Source organism: Apteryx rowi, unplaced genomic scaffold, assembly GCF_003343035.1.
Source record: "Apteryx rowi isolate R43461 unplaced genomic scaffold, aptRow1 scaffold_590, whole genome shotgun sequence".
Classification (NCBI taxonomy): Eukaryota; Metazoa; Chordata; class Aves; order Apterygiformes; family Apterygidae; genus Apteryx; species Apteryx rowi.
The window spans coordinates 78,665-96,789 of record NW_020450861.1 but is presented as its reverse complement, the minus strand read 5'-3'; the positions used below and the strand labels follow the sequence as shown (position 1 = coordinate 96,789).

The window sequence follows — 18,125 nt, the reverse complement described above, 5'->3', positions numbered from 1 at the left end:
TCTGGGGACTAAAATTAGTGTTGCAGAACCTCAAGTGCAGTCCAAAGCAAGCCTGACCGTGCCACAGACACACACATATTACCACTGCATGTTTTGCACAGTGCACAAGGAGATGTGCACTTTGCACATGGAAGGGCACACCCATTCTTTTACATCATACCTTTATTGTTCATTTGCTTTATGTTGGCTTCCCTCCTGTATTGTATTGATGCTCTTTAAGGGGGTGACAGTACAAGCTATCACCACACACCAAAGCAGGTCCTACCTCCCCTTGCACAGGTTCTAGCAAACACAGCCTGAAATGCCATGTGCCGTAGCAGAATTACTCTGGTGGTCAGAGGTCCTCTGTGACCCCTCTTTTGTAAGGCTAGCCCAGCCCTTTTCCTTACCTGTTGAGCATGTTGGACTGGTAAATCCTTTTCTCCTGGGTGTTGTAACAGCTGCTCTTGGGCTCAGGGATGAAGCTGTGTTCAGACAGCATATCAGAAGCAGCCGTGGTGATTATGGCTATTCCATCCCTCACTCTGGCAGGAAGACCATAGTCCCATTCATCATATGAGACAGAGATGAGCCCGGTGGGGAACTCGGATGGCACTGTGTCTGTATCCCCTGCCACCAGGCTGGGCACGATCCACGTGTAACCATAGCCTGTCAGACCCACAGAGTTAGCCACCTCAAAAATGTAGGTGGCCTCTTCCTTGGTGCAGTAGAGGAGGATAACAGGGCTTTGGAGCTTCTTGAGCTGGTTCTGGATTTTTGAGTCCCCATCATCCAGGGACATGTCCAACAGGAGGACCTCCTCCAGTTCCCAACCCACAAAGCTGTGCTCAATGGTACTGCGGATCTTGTTCACAAAGTCCTGGTAACCAGGGAAGTAAGTAGTGACAATGGAAAAAATGTACCAGTCATATTCTTCCATGATATTGAGCATAACAGAGGCTTGCTGTTCTATTGAGGGGCCAAACTGGAAGAACATGGATGATTCATCCTAGAATAGAAAGTCAGAGAGAGAAAGAGAAAACAAGAATAGGTCAAAGGAAATAAACAGCATTCCTAGCCAACCCTACTGAGCACAGAGGAGAATGCATTCAGATTCTTTCACTTCATGTCTTGGGTAAAGCGTAAGGATTTTTAACAGTGAAACATTTGGAAAGGAAGTAAATGCTGTTTTATGACCAACTGTCCTTACTTTATTTTTAAAGGCAGGTTGCTAAGATTACTACAAGTCTCAAATGTTAGACATGATTCTAACAGACAGGGAACAAGTAGCACACAAGTGAGACTAGAAAAAAAATAACATATACAACATATTCCACGGCTGCAGAAATTAAGGGATTTAATTCAAGAATTATTGTTAATTTTATATGTGGCATAACCATGGTACAGAGCAGTTTTAATTTTTATTTTAGTTTGGGACAGTCACTCTAGTTTGAGTATCCAGACTAGAGCAAAACTAGGGTATGCAAAATCATTCGATACAAATAGCTCTGAGAACCTCAAGTGCATGTTCCTCTCAAAGCAATCTTCGCATACAAGTGCTGTAAAGACACAGTCTCATATTAAATTTACTTCATTCCCAAAATACTGTTAAAAATCCTTACATATTAAAACATATTAAGAAGGAAAAAATAATTCTAAACCATCATGAGTTTTGTTTATACCATGTTTTAGAGAAACGTTAGTTACATATTTCTCTTGGTATTTCTTTCATATCCTACCTGTGCCAGGATCATGTTTGCATGAATCAAGACTCGCACTATTTTATAACCTCAGAGACTCCAAGGTGGTTTTGTATAGATCTCAGCTCCCCAATGGCACAGTGCAAACCATTTTCTTCCTGGGATTTCACAAGATACCAGACTTTCAGTTTACGACAGGTCCAGTGAAACCCAGATCCCAGCTTTTGCCCGATTCATGTTGTAAAGGCATAGAAAAAACATTTCCCAATATGCTCTCTTATGGATTGCTCTTCTGCCCTTTAAAAATCAATTGCAAAATTCTATTGACTTCTGTGGAGTAGGATTAGACCACAAACAAAAAAAATGGCAGAATTAAAAGTTCCATGTCTGTAGAGATTCACATTACAATTAGAATGTTCTCCAAATCCAATCACTGCTTTTAAGAATGAGATAGCAGCCCTGCCTCCTCTCAGTAAGCCAGAAGAGCTGAATCAGAGATCCTAAAGGAGGTAGTCATGGGTTGTAGGTTAGGGGAAACACATTGCACAAATGCCCCAAAATGTTGCCTCAAGAGACTCACATTTTAGAACAGCTCTTTACCAGATTCATCCTCCTACAGTCTGGCAGGTAAAGCTGGTTTTCAGCAATGATGGCAGTTAATCAGCCATCCATACTTTCTTTAGTCATGATTTTGATTAACTATTGCCATTTTCTCTATTGGCAAAATATTCCAAAGCTCAGCAACTCCAGAAAGAAAACCCTGCTCCTATACTCAGCATTAAGCTGTTTCTCTTTCCTGAACTCCCTATGGGTTATGTCCTAAAGCAGAAGAGTTCTTGTTCCCAGATCCCTGTGCCTCTCCTGTAAGGTCTGATGTTTAAACACTATTCATTTCCTCCACACAACTCACCACCCACTTGTGAAAGTACTCTTAGGAGTACTTTTGGCATACTGGAAAAAATCAATGTACATGAAAAGAAAAGAAAAAAAAAAGGCAACAAATTGGAGACAAGTCAAAAAAACAGGAGGAGCAACTGTGCCTTTCAATCTGCGAAAAACAGCTCATTTTTTTTTTATTACTGGAATTCACCCCTTCTCCTAGCATTATGCTCAGGAAAAGACCCTACTTTTCCAGTAAAAGATACATTTTATCTTTGAAGCTTATGGAGAAAAATCAGGAAAGTCAGATACAAGAGTAAACTATTGTCATGGCACCTGCCTGCATTTGAAGAAAGCCTGAACAAGCATCTCCAATACCCTGCGCTGCACTTTGCCTTTGAAAGTAAGCTGTAACACACTGAATGCCACAGCACGAAGACTCGTCCTCAATTTAACACAAAAAGGCAAAACAGCTACACTGATGACTGGTATTTGTTTTTATATTAAGTTCAGCAAAAGCTTTTCTGTATCTATGCATAAGAATCTCTGATCTAACTGCAGAATTTCTACACAGATTGTAGAAATTTCTAGTTTCTAGTAGAGAGTCTAAAAAACTAGGGGCAGATTTGACACACAACATCTTGAAGTCTTGCCTGAAAAAATATGTATACTTGGTATGGGTATTTCCTGAGTAACAGATAGGGGACAAGAGATGGTAAATCTACTAGTATTTCCAGACTGCATACACACAAACACATACACACAGAGGAGTTACTAAAAGTGGTAGCAAGGTGCAGGAGGTACTTGCCCTCCCTGTGATTCTAAACACAGTCAGATATTCCAGTTAAAGAGCACACTGACAGCTCGTTCCACATGAGTGCACAACCCAACTGTTGGCAGGAATTCAGCCCCAAAGACTCAAGCAGAAAATTCAGAGCTCCTCACTAATCAAAGCATATCAGAGCACCAGAAATCAACACAGCAAATAGCTTCATCACAGCCCAGTTAAACAACTCCTCTCCACCAGCAACATATGCGCCCATCCTCAAATCAGATAGAACAGACCACTTGTGTGTGCACATAATAATTGCTCTTGAGCAACTGCTTGCATTTTTATTAAAGCAGCAGCAAGAAGTGGCAACTTCTATTCAAAATGAGAACATGAAGGAGGTTCACACCAATCCAGCTTTTGGTTTGGCAAGGTGTTTCTTAGCGCTAAATCACCCCAATACTCAGGCTAGCCAAATGCTCTTCATTCCATAACCAGCTCAGCACTCAGAGAAGAGAGAGGCAAGGGAGGAAGGATGGATAACAGTGTAGAAGAAAGTGTCCCTCATAATAAATAAGGAGAACTGCTGATATTGCTGGACAGGAATCTCAAAGAGTGCCTCTTTGGGGACAAAAAGCAAACTAAGAAAAAAATCTTGAGATCCACAATTTCCTTCATTTCCCTATTTTTGACCAGACCTGATGGAAAGCCAGGGAAAAAGAGAGGAAGCTGAAATGACAGACAACCACAGGGCTATCAGACAGAACTTGGATCTGACCTCTCTGTGATGTTACAGGAGAAGTTTCTGGACTAGGAGATAGAACTAAGTTTTTACTGGTTTTATACACATATACCCCACAGAATCATTAGTGCTTTATTACAGTCTAAACCCAAAAGGAATATTTTACCCCTCCAGACACTAGTTTTTTTTCCAGAAGACTATAAGTTCCCATCTTTTCCCCTACAGAAGGGTCACATTCCCTTCCTCCCTCCCTTCTTCCCCTTTCTCACCTTGGAACAACCAAAACATGGTTCAACATTGCCATTAGGAGACAGATTTAAGTTTGGGATGGGGATAGGTTGAATTAAGAAGTCTCTTACATTGCATATCATCCAGGTGAAATACAATCCCCTGACTACATGAAAGAGCTTGTCTTTCTCCTACACCCCTTTCACCTGTGAGCCAAGGTTCCCCACAGCTAACTGCTACAGGACACAGCAAGGCGTAGCAGAGGTGTCCCTCAGCCAGTCTGAAAGAGCAGAAGCTCCATTACAAGGTCTCAATACCTTCAAAGATCTTGCTGCTCCCCCACTGTCACCCTGCAAGGTCAGGGATCTGTAGTTTGCAGAGCTGAGCTGGAGCCAATCAATTGACACAGCACCACTCCCCAGCTGACAGATGGCTTCCCACAGAAAATCTGCTCTGAATTTACTGCTGCTGGGACAAGTACTGCCACCCCCTCCAGCATAAGGAGGCTGGATTGCACATGCTAAAGGTGCAAAGGCACTCACCATGAAGACTTCTCTTGGAGACTGGAGGCTGACAAGTTCCTAGATGGATGGATCAGGTTTTACAGAGGTGGAACAAGATTTAGATAGTGACCAAGTATACATGCCACCACTCCTAAGCTGTCCAGTGCCTTCTCTCCCTCAAGAGGATGCCCAGGCAGACATTGCAGGAGCGCCAGGTCTGGGCCCCCTGCCTGGAGTGGCAGTCCTAGGGAAGTCCACCCATGATCCTCTAAGGAGTTCTCCTGCAGCTGCACCAGTTGGAGCTGATCACTGCCGTTTAGCAAACCATTTACCTCAGATGTGGCAGGAGAGGTCCCTGGGGTGCTTTGTGCACAGGTTCCTTCCTAAAAGCCTGTCTGGATTCTCTAGGCAGGCAAAAACAATTACTGCCTTACAGACAACATCTTGCTCTCAAGAGCAAAACTACTTCTTGGCTTGGGGTAGACTTGAGAATGCCCCTAAAGCAGAGGAATGCAGGATCCTGGAAAATGATTGCAGTGGGACACTCATCTTGAGGAACCACAGAGCCTTCCACTAAGCCATAATATAACTGCTGACCTCAGAAGTGAGGAAATCCGCAATTTTTCTTTACTTCTAAGTTTCCTCTGTACAACCTATTGAAATGTAATCTGTTTCTATGTTTCACCCTCTGGTGGCTGGGCCCTAAACAAATTTTTGCAACCGATTGCATGTCGTTTTAGCTCTTAGAGAAATAATTCCTCCTTTTCAGTTCAAGGTTCAGTTCCCAAAACAGCCAGGTGTGCCAGTTTATGTGCAAGGAATTTGAGCAAGGAGCAAGTCAAGAGCATGTGTTTGCTTCTCAGGTAGAAATCAAACCATGTTTTTACAAAATGCCCTAGGCTGCCATGTCTGCACAGGTGCAGGCACCAGCCCATGGAAAGACAATTTGTGTTGCTCCTATTCTGGGAGTAGCCCCTTTTCAATGGACTTTTGGGAACATCAGTACATCTAACCCTATCTACTGCTTCATTAAGGTTTCTCTGAAGCCATAGTAGAACAACTGGGATCTACCCTTCAGTTACTTTCCAGTGCCCCAGTTTGCAAAGGGGTTCCTGTAAGATCCTAATGACTTAGGCTGCTATCATTTTCCAAAACCCTGCCCTCATTTTCCTGATTTAGAGGAAAGTTGTTTGCGTGAAAAATCCCTCTGTGACCTACAGGAAAATCACATAGGGCTGCTTCTTGTTTAGACTTTAGCCCTGCCTATCACAGATTTTGTGGGGGCAAAAAGGAGCGAGCAAGCAACCAAATAACTTCTGGGAAAATACAGACCTTAATTTCCCTACCTTTGTACTTCTCTTCAAACTGAGACACCACTGTGTACCTATTTGTCAGTCCTGGTGGGATACCTGATTCACTGGGAGTTTTATTGTTCGTGATGGAAAATGCTGCAACAGTTCAAAGTCTTATAATTAAGTTTTCTATATTTCTGAGTCCCGTATGTTATAACAGATCTGACAGGAAATAAGGATCTTTGTTGCTTAAGTGTTCATTTACTTCTGTTTATTCTCACCATAAATGCATCACTACTGCCTCAGGCTAGCCTGGAGTCAGAATCTTCTGCCTGTTTGTTTTTTCTCCCCACATTTAATTTTTTTATTTAGTTTTCAAAGACTCAATACAATAAAACTCTGTTTTTAATATTATGTGCTGCACCATTCTGTGAGAGTCCTTTACTAGAGTGTTTGCAGTAGGGGGTATGGAGAACATTGTGACACTGTAGCCCTAGTACAATGTCCCTGTGGTGAGACTAGGTCTGGAACAGCATCTCTTTGTCTCTCTCATGCACGTACACTCACATTTCCACAAATACACATATTCACAGCAAAGCCTACCCAAAGAAATGTTGAAGCATGTCAGACTATGTCCCTTCTTAATAACATCCTTCCTAGCTGATACTATTTAGTAAGGATTTCAAAACTTCCATATCTTACTGGAATAGGTTCCCTGGATTATTACCAATTTTGGCTTGCACAGCGGATGGAGATGACCTTCTGAAATCCTTTCCCAGTGCTCTGATTCTATGATGAGGGAATTGTTCTTGGTGTAAATCCTCAGAGCTGGCCCAGGAATGCACAGTCGGTGGGAAGTTCTGATTCGTTAAATGCAGAAACATGGTTTACATAACCATATCATTTATCAGTTCCCTCCCTTGTTCTCATAATAACTACTGAACATACTGGCCTTATTTGACAGAGGGAAACATATCTCAGAGATGGTACTTACAGAGGAGTGATTATGAGAATTGGTGGATGAGTGAAAGGTAGAGACGCAGTTCAGTGTCCCCGCTGACGAAAAGGCAGGCAGGAGTCAAGAGTGAGATATTCAGCTACTGGCTAGCCACTGAGCACACATATGGCACAAGACAAGGCAATGCACTGATGAGAATCATAGGAGACAAGAAGGCAAACAGGGGTTATTATAGCTGGGGAAAGACTGTTTAGGGACATACCACACAAAACGAGAGGAAGCCAGGCCTCACTCTTTCCATTGTTAACAGAACAATTTTGATTTTTGTCATAGCAAAACCAGAGTCCAGAATAAAGTATCAGGAGGCTCTGATAGGTTGAATACCGTTTAGAATCAGTTATAGTGTGATAAATCAGTGGAGGGCTGTAAGAGCCCTGTCTTACAGGAGAGCATGTTGTTGTCCTTCTGATACCTGCTAGGCTGGGCATTCAAGTGGCCGAGAAGGAAGGTCTGCAGCCAGAATAATGGCCATTGACTCTCTAGGTCTTCTCTGGAAGCAACCATTTCTGGTGGCTACTGAGAATAATCAAGATAAGAACATGCCAGTGTAGCTCTGTTTGGTTACCTTGGGCTTAAAGGTACCAAGATTCACATGTGTAGCGACAATAACTATATGCATAAATAGCATCATATACACAAATCCCAGTTATGGCTTGGGCATTAATCCCTCTCTAGCAGTGGAAACTGATCTACTGCAGAGCCCTAGCCCTGGGCCAACTGAGTAAGTGCTCTAGCACCAAGGAGTTCCTGAGAACTGCAATAAAAAGGTCTCTGATTAAAGATGACTCAAGGGCTGAAAATAGTTAAGTGATTTCCACTTTCAGGACTGCAGAAATCATTCATTCTAAACATTTTGCAACAGAGAAAACACAAGATATCCTAGATTCTGCAGTCTTGATCTTGGGAATGTTTCACTCTATATCACATGCAGTTAATAAAACAGACCAAAGAGCCAAGCACACAGGGACCATTATCCAGTATATACAATTCAAAGAAGGTCCCAAAGGTTGTTTGGCCAAGCGGATGGTGCATATGTGTATATTTTATACTTAAGTCACTGGTCAAAGCAGGCTAGTATATGATGGTATGCCACATCGGCTTCTCAGAGCATCACATATGGATGCCAGCAGTTTTCCACAGAGGGGAAATGGCAGTTAGCAGCCTGCCAGGATAAACAGTTTTCACACCAGGCTTTTTACATTTCCATTTTCACCTCCGTATGTGTGTGCTTCCTTGTTTGATGAGATTACGTGTAGAGATTAAACCACTGGTCACTCTAGGTAGATTCCCCACATAAACTGCTACGTTATAACCCTGCTGGCAATCTAGACTGTCCAATCCTAATTCTCCACCTCTCAGCTCAGACGAGGCCAGTAGTTAATTTAGTAACCTGACATGGCCAGCCCATAACAGTTAGAGGAAAGTCAGAGGGCCCCATTATTCATCCACTGAATTACATCATGGTATTTGCCCAGGGATTCTTTTCTGGCTCTCCTACCCTCCAGACTAAGGACTGAATTTTGACTATAAACTGAATGGTATGTCATCAGTATAGCCAATCAATAACAGCCATAAAATAATCCAGTGCTCTTAAAAAAGTCCAGCCACAGTATTTGGCAAGAGGTCATTGAATAAATTCTGCAAATCAACTATCTTGCATGAAATACTATTTCTTTTTATCATTTCTAAATTAACTGCTCTTCCATTTCATCAAGTATTCCTTTGGTCTCTTATTATGAGCAGACCTTATTATGAGCTGAGCCTCCAAAGGTTCAGAGAGACCATTTACATAAGCCCTGGAAGTTCAGCATTGCATCTAATGCCATCTGAGCCTCTCAGAAGCCCGAGATTTCCTCTCACTCTTGCCCAGCTGTGAACAGGTCAGAGTATGTTTGTGAGGACCTTCATTCCCCTTCTCTGTGGTGAAACAGTAATATCCACTTTCTCTCACACTCTGCATTGCTTATTTAAGCACTAACCTGTGGGCAGAGCTATCTGTTCCTCTGGGTCTGTGCAATACCTAACACATGGGACCTGCAGTCCTGATGACACCAAGGTCTATTCATTCTTTGCAGAGCGTGAAGTTGGCTGTGCCCATGCTCTGAGCTGGCCAGACCACAGCCAGCTCTGACACAGAAACAAGGTAGTCAGTTTAAGCTAATGCTGTGCCAGAACTTAATGCTTTCATAGAGGCTGGCCTTATTAACCAGTTTAGATTATAATTAATGCACTGGTGTAGCTTACATACCCTTTGGATCAGAGCTGGCTTGCATCAGGTAGATCAGAGTGTAGTGCGAGCAAGCATCTGAAGGCAAAGCCTATGCAGATGTGCCTTCCACTTCATTGTAAGTTAAGGAGCAGTAAAAGGCTTCAGCTTCATTCAGTTTTCCCAGCAGTAAATAAAAAATGTTCTTAGTCCAAAAAAAAAAAGCCTCTGAGATGGGAGGGATTTTAGCAATGGGACAAAACCAAGGCCTTAGATTTGACTAATAGTCCTGCCCTGCTAGATTATATAGACTGTGTGTTTCCCATTGCCCCATATCTGGCTGCCTCATCTCTAACAGGGTCATAATGGAGGTTCTAAATGCAAAAAAAAGGCCAGCCCCCACTGCTTTGGTTCCAGTTCAGAACCTATGTTTCCCTAGCAACCACATGCACATAATATTGTTGTGGCCATAAGCTCCTTAGAGCTGGTGTTGGCAGCCACAGACAACAGCTCTGCATTGCTCCCTGCAGTACTGCATGGGGTATGACATGTCCCACTGTTTGGACTGAGGAACGCCGGGGCTGCGCTGTGGTACCCCGACCCCAGAGATGGACTGGCAGAGAGCAGCAAGCCAATCCATCTGATGGCCAGCTGGGACCGCAGAGATGCTCTGGAAGAGGAGGGAGTCTGATGGGCCACGTACCTGGACCTCTTGTGCCAGGCAACTAGGGGGACTCAGGAGTCAAGTCACAGTGGGTTGTGAGGGCTGCCTGGGGGCGCTCACCTAGAGGCAGTCACACAGTACAGGTGGTTGGACTTTCATGGCCTTTGAGGCAAGCAAATCAGTCATTTTTGAGGCTTCTTGGAGATAAAGATTCCCAAAGATCTGGGTAAAATAGTTTCCCCTCTCTTTTCCTCTTGCTCCCCTCAAACCTGGAAGAACAGGAACAGCAGGGAACAGCTGAGATCCCTCTCGAAAGGGATGGAGGTCACTCATCAGCCTCTTCATATCCCCACGCTGCGCACAGGGTGAAGGGTGTGGGCCCAAGGCTTCTAGGGTAGATGGAGACTGCAGAGCATTGTATTCAAATCCAAATCTACAGACAAAGACATTGCCTCTTTCTTGCGCAAATCAAGATTTCCTCTCATCCTTCTGCCTACCCAGACCTGCTTCTCCAGGGCTATTTCCTGACCCCCTACAGGTTCCTTGTTCCTTGTTTTCCTCTGAGGTGTAAGAAGAATGGAACATATATGTTACCGTCTTTGTTTCCCTGCATTAGTGCACCATTCTTACCTGGGGATACAGCAAGGTTTACTCCATTAGTCCAGGTCACTGGCTTCCTGCCTTGAGGCTGTCACAAAATTCAGAAAGAACTGAGGCTGGATTCTCAGTCCATCTTTTCTCCTCCTGAGCCTGGGAGGATGCATTCAATCATCTTCACACTCACAGCTTTCTGAGACCGTGAGGATCTACCCTATCCTTTCTGTAAGCTCCAAATTAGATCCTATTGTTTTGGAAAGGAGGTGCTGCTTGCTCAGAGTACACCTCCTCCCTGCCCTGAACTCTCCCAAATTCACTCCAGCCCACTCCAGCCTGTGTTTCACAGCATGATCTGGGACAGGAGCAATGGAGAGTCCTCCAATTAGCTCTGATCCAGACAAGACCAGCTGTTGTGGTGGATTTTAAGAGAGCTTTTACCACCTTCCTTATGCTACCAGAACAGTATTAAAGAATGCAGCATAAAATGAAGAAACAGTACCCTGGTCCACTTTTGTTAGGACATGCTGCTGGCAAACAGCTGCCTTATTAGCACATAACACATATGTCTGCACCAGGCAACAGAAGGCAAAGAAATCCTGAACAGGCCCTAAGGCATCCATGCGTTAGCACTGTATGGACACTCTAGCTCAGGTCCAGTATGCCTGTCATTTCAGGGGAGCTAACTAGTTCAGATCCTGGCCTGCACCATCACAGTGATACTCCTCTGGCTTCAGAGCTAGTTTGGGAGTCTCTGCACCTAAGGAGAAGAACGAGAGGTTGGTTCCTGAACCATCTGGCTTGGACTCTGGATTCAACCCCTGCTTTGAAAAATGACTGTATACCTGTGTGTTAGAAGAGTCCTTTGCTGGAACAAGCAATAAGCATTTCAATATGCAGTCTTTGTCATGCTTAGAGGCCTGCTCCCCACCAGAACTGGCTGTGGCCAGTGCTAGTTACCTCTCCTGTTCCAGGAGGGATGAAAGCATGGCAATACCTACCTTCTCCCTCTCCAGATCTCCTTCCTAATCAACGTCATGCCTGTCTTGCTCATCTAATTGATTCACAAAGTTTTAAATGATTATTGATTCTCCTTCTCCCCACTGTGGAGACTTTGAGACCAATAGAACACATGGAGTTATTTACACGGATATTAGAAAGGAAAGAAGCTCCCTCCTCAAATGTTCTTCTTGAGCTCCTATTTATTAAGCCTCAGAAACTCAATAGGAGGTTTCCCACAGCCCTACAGACAAAAGTAGTCACAAATAAAATGAAATCCCCTGCATGCACCCATGCCCATCCACACATTTGCAGGATATTCTGCCAAATTCACACCTGCAGAATTACTGCTCTTATTATTTTGTATTGCAATCGTACCTCTTTAGTTCCTTTTCTTTGACCTAAGGATAACAGCCATTTCCTATACCTTTTGCTGCTATGAGAGAGAGGCAGAAATTGTGGCAAACCTGCTCTTCTAGGAAAAGCCATTTCTGAACTGGAATTTGCTGTGGGTATGAGGCTGGACCATAGCAGACTTGCAGAGCTAGAGCTCACAGTCTCCTTACAGTTCCAGAAACACTTCTTATTCACAGTTGCTACAGTGATTGTTACTGAAAGGGCCATTATAGCCATCTCCATGAACTAAGCGCATGAACGTTTACAGTCCACACAGTTTACTGAAGAGGATTTGGAGGAGAAATCAGTCCATCTGACTTTCAATAAGGGTGCTATCAGTTTCAGTTCTGTACTTCTCTTCATTTGGGCAAGCAAAGTCAACAGGCCCATTTCTAGTCAGCTTAACTCTGTGCCAGAGCATAATATAATTGAATTCATCCTTTTTTTTTCTAGACTCACCGGCACATTAATAGGAGGTGCCATCTATATATTCAGTGTGCCCTTGACATAACTTAAAAGCAGCAGCATAATAATTAAGCTATTCTTTTTGTACTTGAATTCAAATTTTTCTATCTACAACAAGCTTTGTAATTATTTAAACAAAACCTGCAGCTGGGCCTGAACTGCAGTATCTTTTTCAAGATCACATATGCACATGAAGCACTCAGATATCTGTCCAGGACTGGCACAGTGGAGAAGAGGACTGAAGGAGCAGCAAGAGAATCTGCCTCTGCTGGCCATTAACAATAATGGCAACAAAAGCATCTGTGAGAATGAAAGCCAGGGTGAGATGTGTAAAGTATAGAAATAGCTCTTTGACTGACTCAGAGAAAGCCGGGGCATCTTGTTTTCCTGTATCTCCTGTTGTCTGTCCTCTTTCTTAACCACACACTCTGGCATTGCAGGGGAGTGGGAAGTAGATGGAAGCATCAGCAGGAGCTATAGCAAGCTGGGGAGAAACAAGCTATTCAGTCAAAATGTTGCCCAGTCAGGGCCCTTGACAAAAGATGAACAAATAAGGATATGAAAGGGGAAAGAAAAGGCAGTGTCCAGCACTGCACCTCCCACAAGGGAAGAGCCATTGGCTGTGATGCTTTGTCTTTTCCTTCCACTTTGTCTCACTCTGTCTCATTATTTCCTCTCTTCCCGTAAACAGCTGCCTCCAGGTTCTTCAGTGTGTGCATGTATATGTACACAGGCACATGCACATAGGCAACTCAACATGCAGGATGGCTCAAGATAGGTAAATTCCCTCATCTCCAGCTTGCTGGCTCCACTCCAACCCAAGCTGGCAATGCCTGAAGTGGATTAGCATCTGAAAATGATTCCTGTGAAATGACATGATGGTGCAGTCCGGTCCTATGAAGATTAGTATCTACATCACCACACATGCATTCAGAGCTAATTATGCCTCTGGTTAGCACTCTCAGAAAGAAGCCAAGGATTACACTGGCTGCTTCACTACAGAGCCCTGGCCAACTCCCAGGGGAAAGAGAGCTTGTATACCTTCAAATTGTGGTGGGAAGGGAATGGGGACATGCTTTTACCAGACTTTCTTCTTCCTGACAAATTACAGCCCTTCAGGACTCCTCTTTCATGGAGGCAAGCAGTCATCTAATCATCATACATCAAAAGAATCTGGTTTTAAAAAACAAAAGGAGAGGAGAGGGGAGAGGGGAGAGGAGGAGAGGAGAGGAGTCAAGTCTCTCCTTCAGGTCAGAAAAGGCAATGCTAATGGGAAGGGAATAGCCACAAGAAAGGTTTATTTCAGGGTTCAGCTAAGCAATTTGGGAAGCTGAGAGAAAGTCATTGTTCTGGTTATCTAGCTACAGTATACGTGGGTTTATGTACATACATGGAAGGAAGAAGTGCCTTTTCTCCTTTTCAGGAAAAACTGCTGAATATCTGCCTCTTGAGAAGTACCCAGCTGAAAACCCTTTCCTTCAAGTCTGGTGGCTAGCGCAAGGAACTCGACTCTTTCATTATCTCAATGGATGCAGGATATATACATCCCTGCACTACACATCCCTCCACCTGCACTGCATAGGAACCTGCAGCAATAGCTGTGCACCATTCCTCTCAGAGGAGATCCTTCTCTGCTCAGTGCAGAAACAGAGAGAGGGGAGAAGAAACAGAGTTTAAGAACTATGTACTGTGCACCCTCTTGGCATCAGTACTCTCCGAGCCAAGCAGCCTTGCACAGGAGCATGGTTGGTGAATGAACCACATTGCGTGGGAGATATCAGCCCAGTGCTCTACAGCTCATTTGGTGTCCAGCTGCTCGTAATGTTACCCAGTAATTTCTAAGGGCTGACAATAGGTGTCTTTCTCCTCTCACTCATCAGGTTAGTCCCATTAACTTCAAAGTCACCCCCCTTCTCTCTAAGTGCAGCTGAGAGTATGGTCAGGCTCCCCATGCGTTCAGCAGTAGGCTATAGACACAACCTCTCTATTCATCAGTGGGAAAACATGGCCTTCATATGCCTCACTGGCCTTGTTTCCCATGGAATCTCTATTTATTATGCATCTCTAGGATATCTAGGGAAGGAAACATATGCAATATTTTTACATATTTGTGTATTTTAAAATGTACATACACCATAAGAACATAAATGGCTGAGGGTCCTAAATCCCCTTTATTACAGGGAGCTTTATGAGAGCCATGAGTTCCACTTCAGTTGTCTGCAGTGTAGAACACTGTACAGCCCATTACATATCTCCCTGCTTCACTGCTATGCAGAAAGCAAATTGTTGGGTCCTCGGAAGATTTTCACTTCACTCCATAAGCACCAGCATGTGTTTCAGCAAAGATTTATCATACAAGCTCTCCTGGTCTCGGACTCAGCCGTTCTCAGGGTTCCTCTAAACAGACCAGTTTACTTCCTTACACAAGGTCAATTGTGTGTCTTGGACTTCAACAGAGGAAGCCCTCAGTCCCCTAGGCACAATGACAGCAACATTTTAACAGTGTGCAGCGATACTGCCCAACAGTTGACAACGTAAAGTGAAGATGAATGACACTTCCAATGGAAGCTGCAGGAAAAATTTAAGCAGCATGGTCATAGTCACTCCTGCTAGGAAGTGGGCAGAAGACACAGACTTGTCCCATCCATGGTGAGTCTTGGTAGGATATCTTTACTGATCATAAGTGTGCAACACCTTCTTTTCTACTGCTCACACCAAACCACCTCCTCCGAATTTAACAGCATCTTGCAGTTTTTATAGACTCAGAAAGGATATTACTGCCTCTTGATGTGCCAAGAGCTTTTGCTACAGCCTCTAGGTTTTTCCTGAAGTGCTCCCCTCCAGGTGTTGAATGGGCTAGGTATTACAACCTAGAAAGATTTTCCTGGAAAGATTTTCGTTTAGCAAATTTTCTTCTCAGCAGACATACTCAGCACAGAGGGAATATGCTAGATGTGATCTCTTTGCTCACCCAGTTCTGCATTAGCTTGTTTTAAGCATGTTATATTACTGCTCCAGCTTCCCAACAACAGCCTGCTCACATTTCCAGACCTCTTAAAGACATGCCTGCATTGTGTAATGCCACAGCCCCATGTCAGAGATGTCAGAGCTAACCCTAGACAACCTAGTAAGCCTACAAGACACAGCGATGCCTTGCAAAACTATTGTCTTGAATCCCTGAAGCCAAAGAGTGGCTTTAGTGCAGTGCAGAGCTATCTCTGAGCTAATTTTGTGATGACACAGTTGTATTACACCTGGATCTGGCTTCTAGCCTGCTGGGTGCTACATAAGGATCTGCACAGTGTCCCATAAAGCAGTGTGGATGTATCCTAGGATCCCAGCTGCTAATTCCATCAGTTGGCCCTCTGGCTTCTCGCAGTCTAGGAGGAAGAAGGCAACAGCTGCTCACCCTACAAATACAGGTCTTCTACCTGTGAGACAGCCTACACAGCCAGTCCATCTCCCCTGATCCCATCAGGCTCCCGCTTTCACCAGGACTCACTCCTCTTCCTCCAGTACCTACTCTCTGGGCACTTCCCAACCATGGCTGCTGTTGGACTTACCCTTGGCGACAGGTAAAACCTCCTGGAGCTCCCTTTGATCAGCAGAGGTTGTCCTCTGCTTGCCGTGGTCTGGGGAACATCTCAACCCCTTTCTCAGGCCCAGCTGGGACCCTTTGCTCCCTATGGTGCTGCCAGGTCCCTCCTCATGGCTCTCCTCCAACCCCGCTGCACTTTGGTCAGCATTGACCCAGGACAGGAACAGGGCAGGGTGCGAAGGGGAGGATGCAAGGCAAAGAGGACAGCAGACTGTGCGTTAACGTTAAAGTGCTTCCTGATTAAGAATCCAGCTTTGTTACTATGACAACGGCCAGAGCAATGGAAATGACAGTCCCTTCCAGTGCAGCTGTGGAGGGCTCTCTGTGCATCGTTAAATCCTTTAACTGCTATCAGCCATTGTCAAGACGTGCCAGCAGTGACCCATTATGTGCTTCACAACTAATTCGGCTCATGTGCTTTCCAAAGCCCAGGAGATTAAGGCACACAGATCTCTCGTTTGTGATATGCCATCCAGCAATACGCAAATAAAGATGTACTGACTAATAACAATAACAGAAATAACAACACTGATCACAGTAAAACTGTAAACCCCTTAGAACAACATTACAAAGAAACACATTATCTTTCCTGGAAGATGGTAATAATAATCAATTGAGACAGGGTCTGGGAATTAAAAAAAAGAAATCATTTTTTTATACTCAGGTTAGAAAGAGCACAGGCAGCTACTTAGCACACAACCAATCATCCAGTACTTTACTCAAACCCAGGATGAAATATCAAAGATGACTTGCAACCAAAGCCAATTCCAAGTTTCAGGACAGGTTCTTCCACACAAACCACCTTCCCACAGGGCCACACTAATATTCCTTCCCAATGAGCACAAGGCTGGGCTGCTTGGCTACTCCTCTCAGCCCCAGCAATACAGAGGTGAAACACAAGAGAAAGCAGAGATGCTGGGTCTGGGAGCTCACGCCCTCCCCAGCATCTCTCAGAGGAGCAATGAGAAGTGTATTAAGCACTGCCAGATGTTTTTTCATGCCTCCTGCAGTCAGAGAAACTACTTGCTGACTTAAACCTAAATCACAGGCAAGACTCAAGTGCTCCTGACTTCTTTGGCATTTCTACTACATGTCTTAAGCGTTGCCTACTGAGGAACAATTGGGGAAATTAATCCAAATTAACTAAAGTTGCGAATTTAGCATGTATTCATTAAATCGCATTAGCCTTGAATGGACACAGTTCTTCCAAATTAAAGCAACCGTTAGAAGAAAATTGAACTAAACTGAATTAAGGTCCTTCTAATTCTGAAGAACAGAGTGCCTACATGGGGTTTGATGTAATTAAGGAACACAAGACTGGAAGGGGTGTCCTAGCCCTGCTCTCCCAGACAGCCTCTCCATATTATTCTTTCCAGGAACCTATCATGCTCTCACTTAAGAGAAGTTTGGTTTCTTGCTTTCCCTACTCTGTTTGGAAGCTGGGGCAGAACCTCACAGTATTGATGGCTTTCTGCTGAAGTTCATTTCTGACCATTTAGTACCTAGTTGTTCTTAATCTTAAATGGCTCTGCTTCTGCCAGAGTGTTTTCCCCCACTCGTGTTTATGGAGGACAGTCTTTTATATTCTCTCAGCCTGCGTTTTGCCAGGTAGACAAGCCACATTTTGTTGGTCTCTTCTTGTAAAATATGTTCTCCCTTCTCTGACCAACCAGATATGTTTCTGTGCTCCTGGCCCAGCCTAATTCATTTTTCTGTTAATTGGGATCACTGGAGTTGTACACAGAATTCCAGAAGAAATAACAATAGAGCCTTTTGCGATGATACTGATACTTCCCTGCCTTGGCAGGGAAGATCCTGCCTGGCACCTAGGAACATAATTGCCTTTTATACTGATGTCTCATATTGAAGGTTCAGTCATCACATCAATAAATAATATTCCCACTTTTTTCTTATCTTCATTAGCTCTCAGATGAAAATCCCATAGTTTTTAGGATCAATGAGTAGTGGTACCAAAGAATCTGCCCATATGGGCCAGCAGAATGTGCAAAGTCACCCAAACTGGCTAGAACTACAAATATGTTAGTGCTGCGTGCTCCAAAATATCTCCACTGCTCAAGTCATTCAGATCTAGT

The 18,125-nt window shown here is 44.0% G+C and overlaps 1 protein-coding gene across 1 annotated transcript in view; it reads right to left on the bottom strand.

Annotated features, from left to right (window-relative positions):
- The window catches only part of GRIN2B (glutamate ionotropic receptor NMDA type subunit 2B), a 171,380-nt gene that overhangs the window by 118,908 nt on the left and 34,347 nt on the right, over positions 1–18,125 (bottom strand). The window contains exon 2 of the mRNA XM_026082764.1: positions 390–988. Within this exon, the coding sequence (XP_025938549.1) occupies positions 390–988 (599 nt within the window). The remainder of the gene's footprint in view (positions 1–389; positions 989–18,125) is intronic.